Below are 19,289 nucleotides of genomic sequence, written 5' to 3'. Positions count from 1 at the left end.
TGTGTGAGAGTGCGTGTGAGAGTGCGTGTGAGATTTCATTATGGATTTTGGCCACACACTCACTCACACACACACACACACATCATTTCAGGACGATCGACCGTGGTTATGAAATGCAATAAAACATTGAACAGCAAGACCGTTCTCTTGTGCTTATGGAACAGCGCTTATTTATGCTAGTGATGAATGGAAAAAACCACCATGCAGAACCTGAGTGACATGTACATGTGAATCTCAGTGTGAGACCCAAAAATGCATCCTCCGCCCCTCCACTACCCGTGTCCCAGAAGCAGGTCTTTGTGTCCTCCCTCCAAAATCCATGGAGAGCACCACAGTACCTCCACTCCCTCCCTCCAGTGTGCCAGTATTACAGGAGACACAAGGAGCGGCTTCAAACTCCGCCCCTCCTCACCTCCAGGCAAAGGATACATCGATGTGTCCTACCGCGGAAGTCTTTTCACATTTCGGCCTGACGTGCTCACGCCCACAGAGATCGAAAGACCATCCCACCGAGCCTGACACTATCCAAACTTGAGAAAGCGGAGATGTCGGGGAACCTGAATTTCCCCAATTATGCAAGCTATATAGCCAAAACTGAGTGCGGTTCAGTAGGTTATCATCACACATATCATCCCACGCGAAGGCTAGATTTCCTACAAAGATTAACAAAACAAGTTTGTTTTTGTGGCTCAAATCCAACATACAAATTTGGCAATTTAAGACGAAGAAGCAGGTTTATTTATTTGGTGGTACATGAATGTTGCTTAAACAACTATGACTATAAACATAAATAAGCACGGCAGCTGCCATTATTTCAGAATGTGAACATGCATGGATGAATTTATTCAACCAACGATTCCTTAACAACAAATTTTATTTCAGACGTTAGAGTGGGAAAAAATAGTTTTTCAATGTGAACACCGAACATTGGGAAACAATAACTCAGATAATGTGATGTGACATACAGTATACATTTCACTAATCTATGGAAATGTTTCTGAATTAGCCTACGTGAGGTGCAATGAACTGGCAATAGAATGTAGGCTGTCACAGCATAGCTACAGTGTATGAGGTGTATTGGTGCCGTAGGCTATGTTCAGACATTGCGCACAACGGGATTCTGGAACGACAGTAAATCGTTATGTTCGTATAGGACCTAGTATAGCCACAGCAGACAGGAAGTAAAGGTTTGGTATGCCACGCCAGGCAGGAAGTAAAGGTTTGGTATGCCACGCCTGACAGGAAGTAAAAGTTTGGTATGCCACGCCAGGCAGGAAATAAAGGTTTGGTATGCCACGCCTGACAGGAAGTAAAAGTTTGGTATGCCACGCCAGGCAGGAAATAAAGGTTTGGTATGCCACGCCTGACAGGAAGTAAAAGTTTGGTATGCCACGCCAGGCAGGAAATAAAGGTTTGGTATGCCACGCCTGACAGGAAGTAAAAGTTTGGTATGCCACAGCAGACAGGAAGTAAAGGTTTGGTATGCCACGCCAGGCAGGAAGTAAAGGTTTGGTATGCCACGCCAGGCAGGAAGTAAAGGTTTGGTATGCCATGCCAGGCAGGAAATAAAGGTTTGGTATGCCACGCCTGACAGGAAGTAAAAGTTTGATATGCCACGCCAGGCAGGAAATAAAGGTTTGGTATGCCACGCCTGACAGGAAGTAAAAGTTTGGTATGCCACGCCAGGCAGGAAATAAAGGTTTGGTATGCCACGCCTGACAGGAAGTAAAAGTTTGGTATGCCACGCCAGGCAGGAAATAAAGGTTTGGTATGCCACGCCTGACAGGAAGTAAAAGTTTGGAATGCCACAGCCGGCAGGAATTAAAGGTCTGGAAGTAAAGGCACCTCATACACTGTAGCTGTGCTGTGACTGCCTGCATTCTATTGCCAGTTCATTGCACCTCACATAGGCTGATTCAGAAACGTTTCCACCACATACGCCAGGCTGACGGGAAGCAATAGGACTCAGTGTGTAACACAGAAAGAGAGACAGAACAACACGGGCTTGTGACACCAGCGTTACAGAAAGGAATAAACAGAGCTGTTGAACGGGATGCGTAACAGCAATTTCAGCTCAGACGGGAGGGCCGTTCTTTCTCCCCGGGAGAGCGAACACCAGGAGAAACGCCGAGGCCGAGAAAGTATCGAATTCAGCGAGTTTGAAAATCGGGCAGTGGCGAGGACGAGAGGATTTGAACTCCGGCAGGGGAACGGATTTTGAATAATTTATCCGGGGAGCGTCTGGGACCCGCCGGCGCTAAATCGGCTCTGCTCCCCCCCGCGCCGGATCTCGGCTCAGCGGCCGTTTGGCGAGGCTTCGTTCCGTCGGGGGAGTCCGATGACACCACCGCCGCGGCTTCGCCGGGGACTACTCCGGCCTCCGCTTCAGCGCTCCCGCCAATAACCGCTAATGACCTCTTAACTGCTGCTCATCGGGACGCCGCAGCCAACCGAACCGACCGCTCGCAGTGCGGTCACAAGGCCCGCGGGCAGCCAATCGCATCCAGCGCTCACATCCGGCCTCGCCGCAGCTGATACGTCACCCAACCGCCAGCCTGACCCGGCCGACCCCCGGCCCGTTCCCGGATGCGCCTCGCTAACCAACCCACCGCCAGAGCCTCGTTCCGGTGAATCACCATCTTTTTTTTAGGCGGGGTTTCGCGAGGTGGCGATCGGTGATTCAAGCCGAAATTAAGCACTGACCTACGAAATGACGCAAACTCAAACCGGCCAGAACCGATTCCATCGTAAGAAACTCGCAAGCCGTAACCGCCCCCCCGCCCCCCCGCCGCCCCCCTCCCTACCGGGCACTAATGAGAAACTGCATCTGGGGTCAAGGTGACCTCTAAATGTTCCTTCAGCTCCGTCTCTGCGTGGAGCTGAAGGAACTTATTTTTTGATCCGCGCTCGTCTATTTTTAAACCCCGCAGGCGAATACAGACACGAGGCCCCGCTCCGAGGAGCTTCTACAACAGCGCGAACGTCTACGGCCCTCCGTCGCGCAAAAAACCCCTCACGCCATTCGAGATTTCCGCACCCACAGGTCTAATTAGGGTACGTGCAGCTGAAAATTCAGGGCAGGGAGTGAAACACAGATTTCCTTGCATGTTACATAAATGTATTATTCTGGCTGACAAAGAAAAAACACCAAACGGAAAGTGAAATGAAATTCGACGTGCTGCTAAGCGCTTCAGACCGAAGCGGGCTCTTCGCCTTCCCCCCTTCCTCTCTAATGGAAGGAAGCGGACGGGTTCCGCCGGAGAGCGAAGCTCGTTTTGGTGTTTAGTGGCGCATGCCGGGACCCGCAAACAAGCTAAATGGACAACCGCTTCTCACCAAACCGGCACTTTGACTGCAGGAAGGGAAGGAAGACTTAATATCGCATCTCTGAAAACCTGATGCTTTTCCCTGGCTACACAATGATATATTTTTTTTGTTCTGTACAAAGACTGAGCGATGCAGTCCTCCGAAGAAGGGAGCCCTGTCATTGGTCGATTCGGAATTGCAATCCCACAAAGTGTTAAAGTCCCGCCTACCGCAAAATTGTGACTGGACCTAGGAAGTTGTGTTTGAAACAATTAAAACTTCTTTAGAAAGAAAGAAAAACTTAACAAATCGTATCTTCTCATGAGCAAACAATGACACAATTTAAGTTGTCCTCTATTGGGAAGTCCTATTGTTTCAAACCACTTCCTAGGTCCAGTCAGTTTTTTAAGGTGGATGGGAGTTTAACACTCCATAGGTGGCAACATTAAGGATACAGACATTTTTCAAGGAAAAGCCAAAATGGTACATGGACAAAAAGTTGGACATATTTTCCAAACCTGGGAAGGCAGTCTTGATAGAGGAAGAATAGTTAGGTATTTAACAAGCCTTTAATGTGTTGGGCATATCCATAGACGCTTTAAAACTCATAAAACAAAAATCATAAAACAAAAACAAAAATGTATTTCAGTACTAGGTGGTGCAAGAGGCAAAAGCCACATGGAGCTCTGTCCATGTTCTGACTCCATATGGGTGACGTCTGTCCATCGAATGGGTTTCCAATCTCATCCGAAAAGGGTGTCGGTTTTTGTTTCTGCCGATTCAGCGAATGAACACAGAATCAGGTCTCTTAGCGCTGGGCAGAAACCCAAAACCTGCACCCCCACCGGCCCTTTTCGGATAAGACCGGACACCCCCTGGTCTCTATAACATCGAATTTAACATTCGGGCATTTAGCCGACTCTCTTATCCACAGAAACTTCGGCAAGTCACATTTTTACATGCAGTCTATTTATGCAGCGGGCGAATTTTACTGAAGGTAATTAAGGTTAAGTGCCTCGCTCAAAGGAAGCTGGAAATCAAGCGCGCGCCATTTTTCAGTAACGAGCCCAAGTTCCCGAACCGCTGCGCCCCGCCGCGGCTAACGTATCGCCATGACGTTCACACAAACGGCGGGAAAGAAATAAAAAAAGGGAGGAAAAAGAAGTATTCACAAAGTTTTCACTCTTTGATCTGTCTTCGACAAGTCAGAAATACCCACTGCTGCCCACATTTCAGCGCGAAGATGCATCTTCGAATATGCATCGAGCGCTCCAGCATCTATTCTTCGCGTTCAAAGAGAAATAATTCTCGAACCATAAAATGACTGAGCGCTACTTGGCAATAGCACGAGTCTGACGTCATTTCTTTTGTGAGTCATTCTGACAAAGGCAGTGCAATGGGGAGACATTACCATCCCTTACCAAACTCTGAATGAACACCACAACTGGGAGGCTGATGGATATCAGAACTCAGTATTGAACTGACACACACAGGCAGGACAGGAACTCAGAATATGACACTTCCTGTCTGTGCCTTGTCTGCCAAAAACCGGGCTGCGTTTTAGAAGCTCACTTCCTGGTCTTGTTGTGAGATGTAGCTGGTTTGTGGGTTGGCTCTAGTATAGGAGTTTCAGCCACCCGTTTCAATGTAAGTCAATAGTAACAATACGGTCAAAATATGTCCAAAAAAAAAGTCCACATTTTTTCCCCACAAAAAAATATAATCACAACAGGTGTTCTTTCTTTGTCTTTCTGTACGCCAATTTATTAACATCATATTAACATTATTGCAACATTTCTGTGGACGAATTAGGGACAGATTATCTCGCACTGTATCTCAAGCGCTTAGTGGACGACCGGCGTTCATGCCCATATAAGGGGGACCCTTTTCCCTACTGCACAGTTTATGGCTCATATGTGTACAAAATGGGGGCCCCCCAAGACTACACTTCCCAGGCTTCAAAACGATTTACACCAAGCCCATGGAGAGTCAACGGGTGACATCACAGTGACTCGGTCCATATTTTTCCCACAGTTCACAGTCTGACCCCGGGTCCATGGTCTGACGCTGGCCCCAGGGGAGGACCACAAGCACCTGATTTCACGGTGAAGCGGTCAGGCTCCGCGCGCGCTAAGGGCCATTTCCCCCGGTTAGTCGGCCGTTAACTTCACCGCGGAGACAAATAATCGCAGCCGTCGATCCGGCAAATGCTTAATTAACGATCATCCGTTCATGTCATACCGACTTGTCAGGTCATTAAATATAATTTGCTTTCCCGTTTCTGAGTGACACACTTGGAAGAACAGAGGGGCTGTGCCAAAAACCTGAGTTCACAGCAGGGCTGTTCCCTGGCATTAATAAACCCAACACACAATCACCTGCTTATACACACACACACACACACACACACACACACACACACACACACACACACACACACACACACACACACACACACACACACACACACACACACACACACACACACACACACACACTGCAGTGTGTAAACACACAATCACCTGCTTATACACACACACACACTGCAGTGTGTAAACACACAATCACCTGCTCATATACACACACACACTGCAGTGTGTAAACACACAATCACCTGCTTATATACACACACACACACACACTGCAGTATGTAAACACACAATCACCTGCTCTCTCACACACACACACACACACACAACAGTGTGTAAACACACAATCACCTGCTTATATACACACACACACACACGCACACTGCAGTGTGTAAACACACAATCACCTGCTCATATACACACACACACACACACACACTGCAGTGTGTAAACACACAATCACCTGCTCATATACACACACACTGCAGTGTGTAAACACACAATCACCTGCTTATATACACACACACACACACACACTGCAGGCAAATGTGATTTCAGTGCTAGTTTGTACTTGGCAAGATTGTTTGTTTGTTTGCTGAACAGGTTACCCTACAGGGTTGGAGTCCTGATCTATGTGGTCACTTCTGGCACTACGATCTTTACTTCACTCTAGTGTGTTTCTTCTACACTTCTGCACCTTGAACTGATGCACTTTGTTGTACGTCGCTCTGGATAAGAGCGTCTGCTAAATGCCTGTAATGTAATGTAATGTGTGTAAACACACAATCACCTGCTCACACACACACGCACACACACAAACACGCACGCACATACGCACATATATATACACACACACACACACACTCCACCTGGATGGCCAGCCACCATCTGAAGCTCAACCTCAACAAAACTGAGCTGCTCTTCTTCCCATGCAAGACGTCCTTACTTCGTAAGCTCTCAATCACGGTTGATGGCACCACAGTGACTGCCTCTCACTCTGCCAAGAGCTTGGGGGTGGTCCTGGATGACCAACTGGACCTCAAGGAGCACATCAAGGCAACATCACGGTCCTTCAGATTCCTCCTGTACAACATCAGAAGGATTCGACCATACCTGACGACGCACTCCACCCAGCTGCTCGTCCAGGCTACGGTGACCTCTCACCTTGATTACTGCAACTCTCTCCTTGCAAGCCTGCCAGCTTGTGCCATACAGCCACTACAGCTGATTCAGAATGCCGCTGCCCGACTCATCTACAACCTTCCCAAATTCTCCCACGTCACTCCTCTGCTGCGATCACTCCACTGGCTACCGGTCGCTGCCAGGATCCGGTTCAAAGCCCTGACCCTTGCCTACACTGCTGCCAACAGGACAGCCCCCATCTACTTGCAGGACATGACTCGTTTCTATATGTCTGCTCGACCACTCCGCTCTGCGGCAGCAGGGCGCCTTGTAACCCCTCCCACCCGCCCAAATGGATCACAGAGCTTCTCCACCCTAGCTCCCCAGTGGAGGAACGAACTCCCCGTCCCTCCCCCTCACTACCCATCTTCCGCCGTGGCCTGAAGACTCATCTCTTCAGACTATACCTAGACTAACCACCACCACCCTGTATATTTCACTCTAAATCTCCCCCCCCCCCCCCCTTTTTTTCATGACACTTGTTACATGTTGCCCCATCCCAGCACTTCTTGTATTTGTCCTAATACTGTACCTTATTCTTCTGCCTAGTTGGCTTTGCAGAGGTTAGGTCTGAATAGTGTTCACTGTGAACTAAACTGTGTTCTTGGCTAGAAATAGCTGTACAAAATAAGTATTGTACCTTACTGAACCTGTGTTTAGCAGTTGTCTATGACCATGAAATGCACTTTTTGTACGTTGATTTGGATAAAAGCATCTGCCAAATAAATGTAATGTAAGTGTAAACACACAATCACCTGCTCTCTCACACACACACACACACACACTGCAGTGTATAAACACACAATCCTTTGCTCACACACTGTAGTGTGTAAACAAACAATCATCTTCTCGCACACACACGCACGCACACAAACACACACACACATACGCACATATATATACACACACACACACACAGGCACACTGCAGTGTGTGAACACACAATCACTTGCTTGGGGGTGACATAGCTCAGGAGGTAAGAGCGGTTGTCTGGCAGTCAGAGGGTTGCCGGTTCAATCCCCCGCCCTGGGCGTGTCGAAGTGTCCCTGAGCAAGAAACCTAACCCCTAATTGCTCCCAATGAGCTGACTGATACCTTGCATGGCAGCCTTTCACCGTTGGTGTGTGTGTGAATGGGTGAATGAGAGGCATCAATTGTAAAGCGCTTTGGATAAAAGCACTATATAAATGCAGTCCATTTACTATTTACTTGCTCATATATATACGCACACACTGCAGTGTGTAAACACACAATCACCTGCTCATACACACACACACACACACACACACACACACTGCAGTATATAAACACACAATCACGTGCTCACATGCGCGCGCACGCACGCACACAGCAGGGCCCAGCAGCCGGCCCGTACAGCCTTGCAGGAGGGTCCATATCCTGCCGGTCGGACTGTCGGTTACTCTCAGCAACTCAAAGACAGGAGCGTTGGAAAAAGAGGTCTGCCATCATCTGAACTGAAATGGAAATTTCCAAAATGTTCATTCAAATTCAGCCGTTAAACAATTACGCTGGCAGGTCTGACCCGCCAGACACACGGCGCTCAGAAAGCAGCGCTAAAGACGCACGCGCGAGCGAGGCTCTTATAAGAACCGCCACGCGGCACGCGTGTCTGTCAAAGGGCTGCTGTCCCCGCAAAACGACGTCCCCGCAAAACGGCGTCCCCACAAAACGGCGTCCCCGCAAATCGGCTCTGTCTGAGAACCGAGGGCGAAGTCAACCGCGGTCATGATATTAGCTGTGACGCTCACGATCCCGTTATTTCCCGCAAACGCCGTCCGCTGGCTAGCTCGGCCTTCGGAGGGACGAGGTCGGCTCGTCGCGGGACAGCCCAAAGCACCCGGGGGAGAAAGGCACGCGAGCCCGGCCTGCCAATACCGCGAAATAATCAGGCCCCCGCGCGGAGACGGGACAGCTCTGACCCGCAGCCGTACAAAGGCAGCGCCTTCCTGAATTTACCCTTCATCTAGTTCAATAAAGGGGATTAGACTGACAAAGAAACTAAAGCAAACCATAAATGGCCATGAAGCTGTCCTTCAAATAAAATGGATGAAATAGATATAATATCAACGCTGTATAACGGGAATCATAACTGCATCAAATGATTGTAAAACCTGGCAATGATCTATGAAAAAGACCTGGGTCAAAAAATAATTAAAAAAACAATCAGGTCCAGGAGAATTTTGCAATATTTTTTTCCCCTCCAGGATATCAGAGAAAAAAGGTTTTAAAACTTTCAGCAGTTATTTGAGTAGGAAAGGATCAGCAGGAACAAACTAGCATTTAAAGTGTTAAAATATTTGTTAAATAATTTATTCAAGTTTGCTATTTCAGGAACATCCACACCAAATATTAGTTTTTACATGGTGCCAGCCAGTCAGGCAAGGGTACAGGGTCGGGGGGGGGGGGGGGGGGTTGGTTCTTCTGGGTGCCAGAGCACCCCTTTTTCCCCAATGGCCCCACATGCTCCTTTGATTTGATTTTTAAAAATTGATATTTCTATTGTTATTGTTTCTGCCATTAATTCTCATTCATTCATTTAGGTAAATTACAGCACGTTGTGTACTGCAGCAGGGTGTGGTGAAACTGTGTTTCTCTGTTCCCATGTCCTCTTCGCACTGTGAGTTCCCGCCCCTCAAAAGGTCTCTGCAGGGCCCTGCGGCCAATCACAAGCCCACAATGTTAAATTCCATCATGTGACCACTCTCATGCTAACAAGTGAATTATCTGACGCCGCTGGACAGATAATGTGCATCTGAAAGAGCTGAGAAAGAGCAGAAAAACCTTAATGGGCACAGTTAACCCAACCACAGAGGGCTCACAGAGGCAAGGCTGCACACACTCGTAGATAACGGCAGGTACTCCTACATAATGCATAGATGCGCACACAAACACCGTTACCGCAGCAACAAGTGTAGTGAGCTGTACTCCACTGAATTATAAGGTCCAATAGTGCCCCCCCCCACCCCACCCCCCCACCATCACCCCCTGTTCAGACACTGTTCCAGGGAACAGACGGGCCGTCCGCCTCTAGTCTTTGGGGATAAGGATGCGTTCTTCATCCTCGCTACATTTTCGCATAAAATCGCTGATGCGAGATAACAAGCGAACGTCCCTCCGCTCCTGCCCCTGTGGCTCTGCGTCTGTGTCCACCTTTCTGCCCAAACCTCTCATTTATTAAACGCTTCTGCCTGCGAGCCACTGGAGAGAGAGAGGGGAAAGCAGACCGATGAACTGCTAAGATAACGAGCTCTGGCAACGATGCTAAACGCGGCAGTTAGTCTACAGCACGGAGTCGGCTCAGCAAACGAAACATTCGCCTTTCTGACGAGCCTTTGCGGGCGCATTACGTCTCATTACGACCCACTGCGATAACCTCCACCCGCTCTCCCCCCCCACCCCCCCCCACCCGAACCTCCACCCGCTCCCCCCCCCCCCCCCCCCCCCGAACCTCCACCCGCCGGTTCAGGCCTCCCGCCGACCGCCGCCTCACACGGGGAGCAGGGAAGAGATCGCCCGTAAATTTCAGACGTTCATTTCTGCGGAAGTCGCACTTCAAAAGCGCGCCCCTCTCCCAGGCCTGCGGGGGGTCTCACTGCACCCGGGATTTGAGGAAGTTATACGAAGGGTGATGGATCTCCCCCCCCCCCCTCCTCATCCTCAGTGTTTGGCGAAGGAAACGCAAACGAGGGGGAAACGCGGCGAGGCGTGGAGACCGACCCGGGGGGGCGAATCGCGTTAATGAGGAAGAGGGGCTGGCTCTTAGCTCTGGAGCTTTCAGATAACTCACCAGCTCCCCCGCTCTGAAAAACAAGCAGGGTTCTGCTTACATATATATATATACACACACACACACACACACACACACACACACATATATATATATATGGAGAAAGAGAGAGAGACAGTGAGCTACATGTTTGGGATAAAGTCATTTTTTCTTGGCTCAGTAATACTGGATTTGTATTCGCACAATTTACACATGTGGTTAAAGTGCAGATTTTCAGTTTTTTTTTTATTATTACAGGGTACATTACATTAGATTGCAGGCATTTGGCATACGCTCTTATCCAGAGTGACGTACAACAAAGTGTATAACCATAACCAGGAAATGTTTTTTTTAAATTTTTTTTATCCATATTGGAAAATTTTTATCCATCTTGGTTTCACCATGTAGAAATTACAGCACCTTTTGCAGATAGTCCCCTCCATTTCAGGGCACCATAATGTTTGGGACAAATGGCTTCAAAGGTGTTTCTGATTAGTCAGGTGTGTTCAATTGCTTCCTTAGTTCAGGTATGAGAGAGCTTTTAGTAACCAGTCTGGATTCTAGGCTTTTGATTGCCTGTGGAATTTGTTATTGGTGCTGGTCACCACGAGGCCCGGAGCGGTGCCAATGAAAGTCCAGGAAGCCACTACGAGGCTGAGAAATAAGAATAAGAAAAAAAAAAAAAGTCAGAGATGTGGGCCAAACCTTAGGCTAACCAAACTCGACTGTTTGGAATATCAAGAGAGTGCTGGTGAACACAGTAATGACAAAGAGCCGGGTAGGCCAAGGAAGAGCTCTACAGTTGATGACCAAAGAATGCTCACCGTCATGAAGAATAACTCTAAAACAGCTGCCCGACAGATCAGAAACTCATCAGGAGGCAGGCGTGGCTGTGTCAGTGACTACTGTCCACAGAGACTGCACAAACAGAACTACCTAGGCTACACTGCAAGATGCAAATCACTAGTTAACCGTAAAAACAGGATGGCCAGGCTAATGTTTGCTGAGAAGTACCTAAAAGAGCCTGCAGAGTTCTGTAAAAAAAAGTATTGGATACAGAAGAGACCTTGGCTCACTTGTCTTCATCGATGATGTAACTGCAGACAGCAGCAGCAGAACGAATACAGAAGCATCTTATCTGCTCTTGTCAAGCAAATGCCTCCAAACTCACCGGACGGTGCTTCATTCTACATCAAGACAATGATCCCAAACAGACTAAAGCTAAAGCAACAAAGGAGTTTTTTCAGAGCCAGAAACTGGAAAATTCACAAGGAGCCAAGTCATTCACCCGAACTGAATCCAACAGTACATGTGTTTCAGATGCTGAAGAGAAAGCTTAAGACAACTAGCCCTCGAAACAAGCTGGAGCTGAAGATAGCTGCAGTACAGGCCTGGCAGAGCACCACCAGAGAGGATACTCAGCACCTGGTGATGTCTATGGGTCACAGACTACAGGCAGTCATTGCATACAAAGAATATGTAAGTACTTAAGATGCCTACTTTCATTCACACAACATTAATATGTCCCAAACATTATGGTGCCCCGAAATGCGGGGGACTATGTAACAAAAAGTGCTGTAATTTCTACACGGTGAAACCAAAGTGTATAAAAATATACACTTACATGAAACCTGAAAATCAGCACTTTAACCACACGTGAATTGTTTTTACAGTGCAAAATCAAGAAACAAATATGTCTTCATTCCTTACATTATGAGGCTCACTGTAGATGAGCACACACACAGACACACACACACACTTTACAATTACTTATAATTCTTACAATTTTTTTCCCTTTCTTTTTGTTTCCCCACATTGGCCTAAGTTTAACCAGCTTCTGGATGCAGTCTGAGACAGAGTCAGAGCCTCTTCAGCACTCTCCCTCTCTCCCCTGCGGCTGTTTTGTTCCAGGCCCAGGGTTATTTCCAGACTGGCCAGCGCAGGACCCACAGTAATTACAGCACCCCCCCCCTCATCCTCAGCACACGGAGGGAGGAGACGCCCTGCATGCGGGACCTCTGAGTGGGGGGGGGGGGGGGGGGGGAAGAGAGAGAGAGAGAGAGAGAGAGAGAGAGAGAGAGAGAGAGAGAGAGAGAGAGAGAGAGAGAGAGAGAGAGAGAGAGAGAGAGAGAGAGAGAGAGAGAGAGAGAGAGAGAGAGAGAGAGAGAGAGAGAGAGAGAGAGAGAGAGAGAGAGACCAGCTGGCTGCGGGTCAAAAACAAAATGGTGGGGTCAGAGGCGTGGAAGGCTGCTCGCTCGCCCGTTCCTGGAAACGGAACGAGCAGGGGGGGGGGGGGGGGGGCGCTCTCGGGGAAACGAGAGGGAACAGGATCCGCCCCCGGGTCGGCCGCTCTGACCTGCTCGTGCCGCGCGCGGGGCGCTATATTTACGTCGGCTAAATTTACGCAGGGCCCGTCCCCCGAGAAACGCTCCGCAGACAGGTGTCCGTCAAACGCGTCAGCGCCGGCGCTGTGTGAGCGACCGCGGAGCCGACTGTAAACCGACACAACGCAACTCCACACACCGAAATGTCTGGTGATACACACCCCCCCCCTTACGATATACCTTTCATTGTGTGGTGGTTGGGGTAGCGGGCCACAAGCGAGCTTATGATACCTGAAGCTCTAATAAGCTCTTTGAAAATAAATTCCCTAAAGTAGGCAATGACTTTATATCCCTTTTAACCTGTTAAACAGATGAAACTGTAATGAAGCACCATAGCGCTCTCTCGCTCTTTCCCTCGCTCTCTCTTTCTCTCTCTCGCTCGTCTCCCTGCGTGATTCATTATTTTCGCCCGACTTGGGTTTGCTCCTCTAAGACGACGTTCCAGAAATAATCTCCGTGTCCCAAATCCTGAGCCTTTTTTCTGACGCGCGGCACGGACGACGGGAGGTCACAGTCATCCACAAAGCCCCGCGGCTCAAAGTAGGCCAGCCGCGGAGAAGCCCCGCCCACGCTGGGCCGCGAAAGATGCGCCGTTACTCCGCGGCGAGGTCGTCCGCGCGTCTGCCCACACTGCAGAACAGACGCTACTGGATCGTGAGCAGAACTGACGCTACTGACCGCGAGCTCTGCTGAGGCACACTGCAGAACAGACACTACTGACCGAGAGCTCTGCTGAGGCACACTGCAGAACAGACACTACTGACCGAGAGCTCTGCTGAGGCACACTGCAGAACAGACACTACTGACCGAGAGCTCTGCTGAGGCACACTGCAGAACAGACACTACTGACCGTGAGCTTTGCTGAGGCACACTGCAGAACAGACACTACTGACCGAGAGCTCTGCTGAGGCACACTGCAGAACAGACACTACTGGACCGCTCACCCCCCCCCCCCCCCCCCCCCCCCCAACGCCGCCCAGCTTTTACAATTGGTCATTCTTTTGAAAGGACTGTTAACTCCTACCACTCCTAGCAGAATTTCTTTGCCTGTAGATCAGATGCGAGTACAACTCTCCCGGGGATCAAAAATGTTTTTGTTTTTTTTTCGTGCCTGCAAGCTCTTGAAACAGAGCAATTATCTGATAGTTCAGGTCTCTGGCAGGGGTGGCCAACCTTGTTCCTACCAGGGGGCACATAGTACTGGCTTTCTTTTTTTTCCACCTTAAACTCAGCACTAAATATAGATACAAAATCAGGGGAGGCGAGTTCACAGTGTACTCTCTTGATTTATGGGAGTGAGAAATTCACGGCTGAGTAATGACTTAAATTCTGTACAGACCAGGGTTGGGAACCCCCAGGCAATAGAGTTTCTAAAAAAGGTGAGAAAATGTGTTGGAGAACGAGGCCAGTCTCTGCAACCATCCCCTCACAGCTCATGGTGTTGCCACTAATGAAGTTACAGAAAAGTTTGATTCGGTGCTGTGACCCAGACAGGCGCACTCAATGAGAGCTGGAAATAGCCTATCTAACGATTTCAAGCTTTTATTTTATTTAGCCAACCTTTAACCAGCCAAGTTAACCGCAAACGCATCCTCCGCGTCCGCTGAGATGCCGGTGAGTTACCTTCAAAGTGCTCTTCTGGGAGGCAATAATTAGCGGGAAGGGATTTAAACAGCGGAGTCAGTCTTGTTATCACCGCTCCACTCAACTGGCACAAAGCCCCGACCTGACTAACACCGCGACCCAATTAGAGGGGGTCTGAACCGAACGATCGCACATGCTAGGCCACCACAAACAGAGCGATACATAATTCAGCGTGTGAGTTAAAAAAAAAATCATAGCCAATTGTTGCAAACTTGTAAATTAAATTCATCTGGCAATTATTAAAACATGAAGAAAAATCAGCTATTTTCCCTTCACTGTAATGGAAACGGTATACTACGGTTGAAACCCCCCAAATTATCTCATACTTTCCCTTTACCACTGGGATGGGCATGGAGTGCGGTCGCTGGCATGCGCGTGGTGATTTTCTGAGTTTGATGTGTTGCAGATGGCTAAACTGAAATGGCGGGGGGGGGGGGGGGACCTCGCCCCGTCCCGCCCCACCCCGCCCCTTGAAAACATGAACTTATCAGGGACAATTTTAACGTCACTTCTACCACCCCTTTGGACCCGCCCCCATTTAGCTAGAAAACAAATACTTATCAGAGACAAAGTCATCAGCATATCTATTACCCCTTTGGCGTGAACAAACGAGCGACGGCACGGGCATCCACTGCACGCAAGATGCATTTGCTCTCAAACCGCCTCTGAGGACGACGTCGTCATTACCTGTCGATCTTTGGCCGAAAGCTATCATGAATTATACCAGCAGTTATGTCCAAGCCTACGAAGCCAGATGTGTCGTTCAGTAGACAGTACATTACTTAAATTAAAGACAATATTAAATATTAATTAACCAAGTCGATTAGCCTCTCTCATCTCAATCACACGATCCGTCTTCTGTCACTTGATGTCCTGCATTTCTCTTCACCCGCGCCGCCTAACATAAAGCAGACAGACGTTATTAACCTGTCCTCACAGGTACAACTCTCACTTTTAAAGGTTAAGAGTTCCCCAAACCCCTACCGCGCGCGATTATTGGTCAGATGCCATACCAGTCAAATTGGTAGATACAAGCATACATTTGGATATCATTCATGCATGATCAAAGGCGCTTAGTGAGACACCCTGGCGCGCGTGAAGTTAAAGCACCCTTCTGGTACGCTCCTCAGTTTAACGTGAGTCGGGACGTCTATAATTACAAATAACAATCAAGCGATGCTTTGCATTGTAGATGGGGCAGTCCAATGGTGAATAATCTAACCATGCGTTTGTGGAAAAAAACCCAACGAGAATACACGAAACTTTAATTACACCTTTTCACTAGAGAAGGTACATAATGCGACGGTAAATAATATGAGAGCATATTTACATGAGATCATTTTATATACGACAGCCAATACTCACGACTTGTTTCTCCCAACGAATTATTTTTTATAGATCCAATTTCTAGGCAAATTGGGTGCTCACCAAACCACTGTTTTTAATTTAAAACGAAGAAAATATTTATAGTTGATTTCGTACATGCGGCAGGCATACACAAACGTCAGTGACAATTTCCCAAGATGTCTTAAAAATCATAACCACATGGATGATAGAAACAATTGACATACCAAAATATCACACACATATTATACCACATATCAAAACAGCAATCTGTCTAAAATAGTTTTGCCAACGCAAGCCCTTTCCAAAAAGTAGGCTATGCTTCAGATCTGGCAGTTTATAATCGAATAACGTAAAAGTTAAGATTCGTTAACGGAGCAATTTCTCAACGTTCAAGCGCGAATTATTTTAACAAAGAAAAATAATTCTTTGCATCTTTATCCGCTGCAGATTCAAAGTGCAAACGGCGAAGAGCCACTTACCACCCCCATGCCCAGCTGCTCGGCCGTGAGAGACGGCGCGGCACGTGCCTGGGATAAGAACCAGAGAACTGGAACCAGGATCATCTCCGGAGAAATAATCCAACCGCGCCGCGCGGACCTTCGTTTCCGAAAATTCAGCAGGATCATTCCCCCAAACTGGCCGAGCCTCATGCGCTCAAAATCTGCCTTCAACCGCGGCGTCCAGGGTACAGACCGCTCCAGACCCCGATGCTTCGCATATGCACTGGTGATTAAATTCCCATCACGGGCTCAAAAAGAACTACCTCACTGTTGCACGCAAACATGTAAAACACATATCACAAAACAGTAGGCTAATGACGCCGCTTCAAGGCGAGAAAGGGAGATAGAGATAAATATACTATTCCCTCTTCAAATCCAAGTCCATTGATATTCGGAGGTTGTGCATTGCAGCAATGTAAAACACAAACAAGCCCTTTGTAGAGTAAAGCTATCTGTAAGAACTTGCTGGTGAAAGGAACGCGAGCGGCTGCCTGTTCGCGCATATAAAACGCAGGTATCTCCAATCCGCTGCTCTCTTCGGCTGTGGCAGACAGCGGCGCCACTGCTCCAGCGCTCGTGCCTCCACGAGCTAGACTGAAGCTGCGCGCGAGCGGAGATGAACCAAGTTGAACCTCGGAGTGGGAGGTGGAAGGGTGATCCAGTTAAAATTGGGATACAGTTTTTTTTTCTTTCTTTCAAAATGTATTAATGATGCAGTCGGTAGTTCTGCATATATAACCGTCGTTCAGCGCGTCAGCGCTGCTCGTTCAAGAACGAAATTGCAGTGACTTTTATGAAGTCATGCCAAAATTGACTTTTATCTTCCTTGATTTTTTTCCCTCTTGCCCAGAAGCAGAACCTCCCCTTTTCTTATTTTATGCGCCTGTTCTATCGTGGCACAAGCTAATTTTCAAAAGATAAAATCTAATGCCCGAATAAATACGAAGCAATGCAAAGCATTAACAAAAAATTGATTCCAAAAATGTTTACAGACTAAGTGTGGTATAATTAATAAAAACAGGTACAAAATTGCTTATTTATGCATCCGTTCTAAGTGGTTGTCTGGAGCACATTCGTTGGAGTGGTTAAGGCACTTGATTGTCCTCTATAACACAACCTCAGTTGTCCTGCGATACGAACAGTTAACTAACTTTGAAATACGGGTCTGGGTCGGTACACCAGGGCGGGAGGACAATGGTTCTGAGAGAACTAGCGGCCACGTCTCAGTCCGTTCCGGAGATGCGGTTCACATGGGTGTAGACCTCGGAGGACAAGCATGCCAGGCGCATTTCTCAACGGCTGGTCCACTCTAGCTTCTCATGTAAATACTTCGATTAAGCGCGGCTTATCTGTTAAAATTCATACACCAGTTCCATTTGTGGTCCAACCCCAACTTCCACAACGGTCAGGGAAGTTTGACACCCCTGTCGTAGACTTCTGCTCTTTCTCTTCCGTAAATCGAACTACCGGTTAGGCTACTACAATAAGTTAAACTATTGGCAGACACTGAACAGCTCTTTCATTGGGGCCAGATTCCTAAGTGTTATCGGTGTTATGAGTACATTTTTACTGAGAGTGCGTAAAAAAGGCTTAAAAACCACCGAGAAAACAGGACTTCATAAAAGTAAATTTTAAACGCACCAGCAGTGCAAATGTTAGTAGTGGCTCACCTTCCCCCTCTGCCCTTACTGACAGTCACTCAAATAAGCTGAGCCAATCAGCTGCACCTGGGTTTCAATGACCAATTAACAAATTAAATTAACAATTAAATACAATCAATTAGACAATATACAAGCTCGTGAAGGGCCACTCCTTCGCATTTCCTCCCCCCTCTCCAGTCTTGCATACCGGTTTGCAAGACGAGGGGCAGGTGCTTCTGAAGCAGTCAATTTAAAATATTGCATTCCACCAGGAGCAGTCCATAAAGAAAATCACTTTGGGTAGCTCCTCTCCCAGTTTGTCGAGGCCAGCGCCCCGATTAGGGACACCAGGTCACTCGTCCCTCTGGCATATACAGCCCAACAGGGCCAGGACACCGCCTCCCAATGGGCTATAGGCTCCTCCTACTGGCTTTCAGAGTTGCTGTCCCACAGGGCTCCAGACCATTACCCCTACAAACAGAGCCAGCTGCAGCTCCCCAGCCAATCAAGGGGTATTCCAGCTGCTCCCACTTCTGGGCCCCGCTGCTCTGTCTGGCTTTCCCAACGGTCCACCTTTAGCCCCACCTGGATTATCCTTTGGACCTCCTCGACGCAAAATGCAGCGCTTTGCTTCCTTGGTTTGTCCAAAAACATCTTCCAAGTCCAATAAAAACTCAGTTATAAAATCTCTTTAAAAGCCTTTCAAAAGTGAGTCACCCCACAGGGATAGGGGCTAAATCCCACTTCTGACACCAAATGTAAAAAAGGCTTTAAAAAAACAACTGAGAAAACAGGACTTCATAAAAGTAATAATTAATTTTTAAAAGCACCAGGAGTACAAATGTTAGTAGTGGCTCACCTTCCCTCCCTCACTGCCCTTACTGACAGTCACTTAAATAGGCTGAGCCAATCAGCTGCACCTGGGTTTCAATGACCAATTAACAAATTAAATGAACAATTAAATACAATCAATTAAACAACACACACGCTTGTGAAGGGCCACTCCTTCACAGAGTGTTTTATCTCTTTTGTGTAAACACTGTAACATCAACATCGAGCATATTACTGTGTACGTGCTGATTTATAGCTACAATCGGATATATATCTACAACCGGATAATAATAATAATA

At 47.8% G+C, this 19,289-nt stretch overlaps 1 protein-coding gene across 1 annotated transcript in view; it reads right to left on the bottom strand.

Annotated features, from left to right (window-relative positions):
* Positions 1 to 18,125, bottom strand: part of mmp17a (matrix metallopeptidase 17a) — a 59,925-nt gene extending 41,800 nt beyond the window's left edge. Inside the window, exon 1 of the mRNA XM_035389888.1 lies at positions 16,499 to 18,125. Coding sequence (XP_035245779.1) covers positions 16,499 to 16,669 — 171 coding nt within the window. The 5' untranslated portion in view covers positions 16,670 to 18,125. The remainder of the gene's footprint in view (positions 1 to 16,498) is intronic.
* Positions 18,126 to 19,289: the final 1,164 nt, after the last annotated feature.

This window comes from Anguilla anguilla, chromosome 14 (genome assembly GCF_013347855.1).
Source record: "Anguilla anguilla isolate fAngAng1 chromosome 14, fAngAng1.pri, whole genome shotgun sequence".
In the NCBI taxonomy this organism is placed as follows: domain Eukaryota; kingdom Metazoa; phylum Chordata; class Actinopteri; order Anguilliformes; family Anguillidae; genus Anguilla; species Anguilla anguilla.
This window is presented reverse-complemented; position numbering and strand designations above follow the sequence as displayed.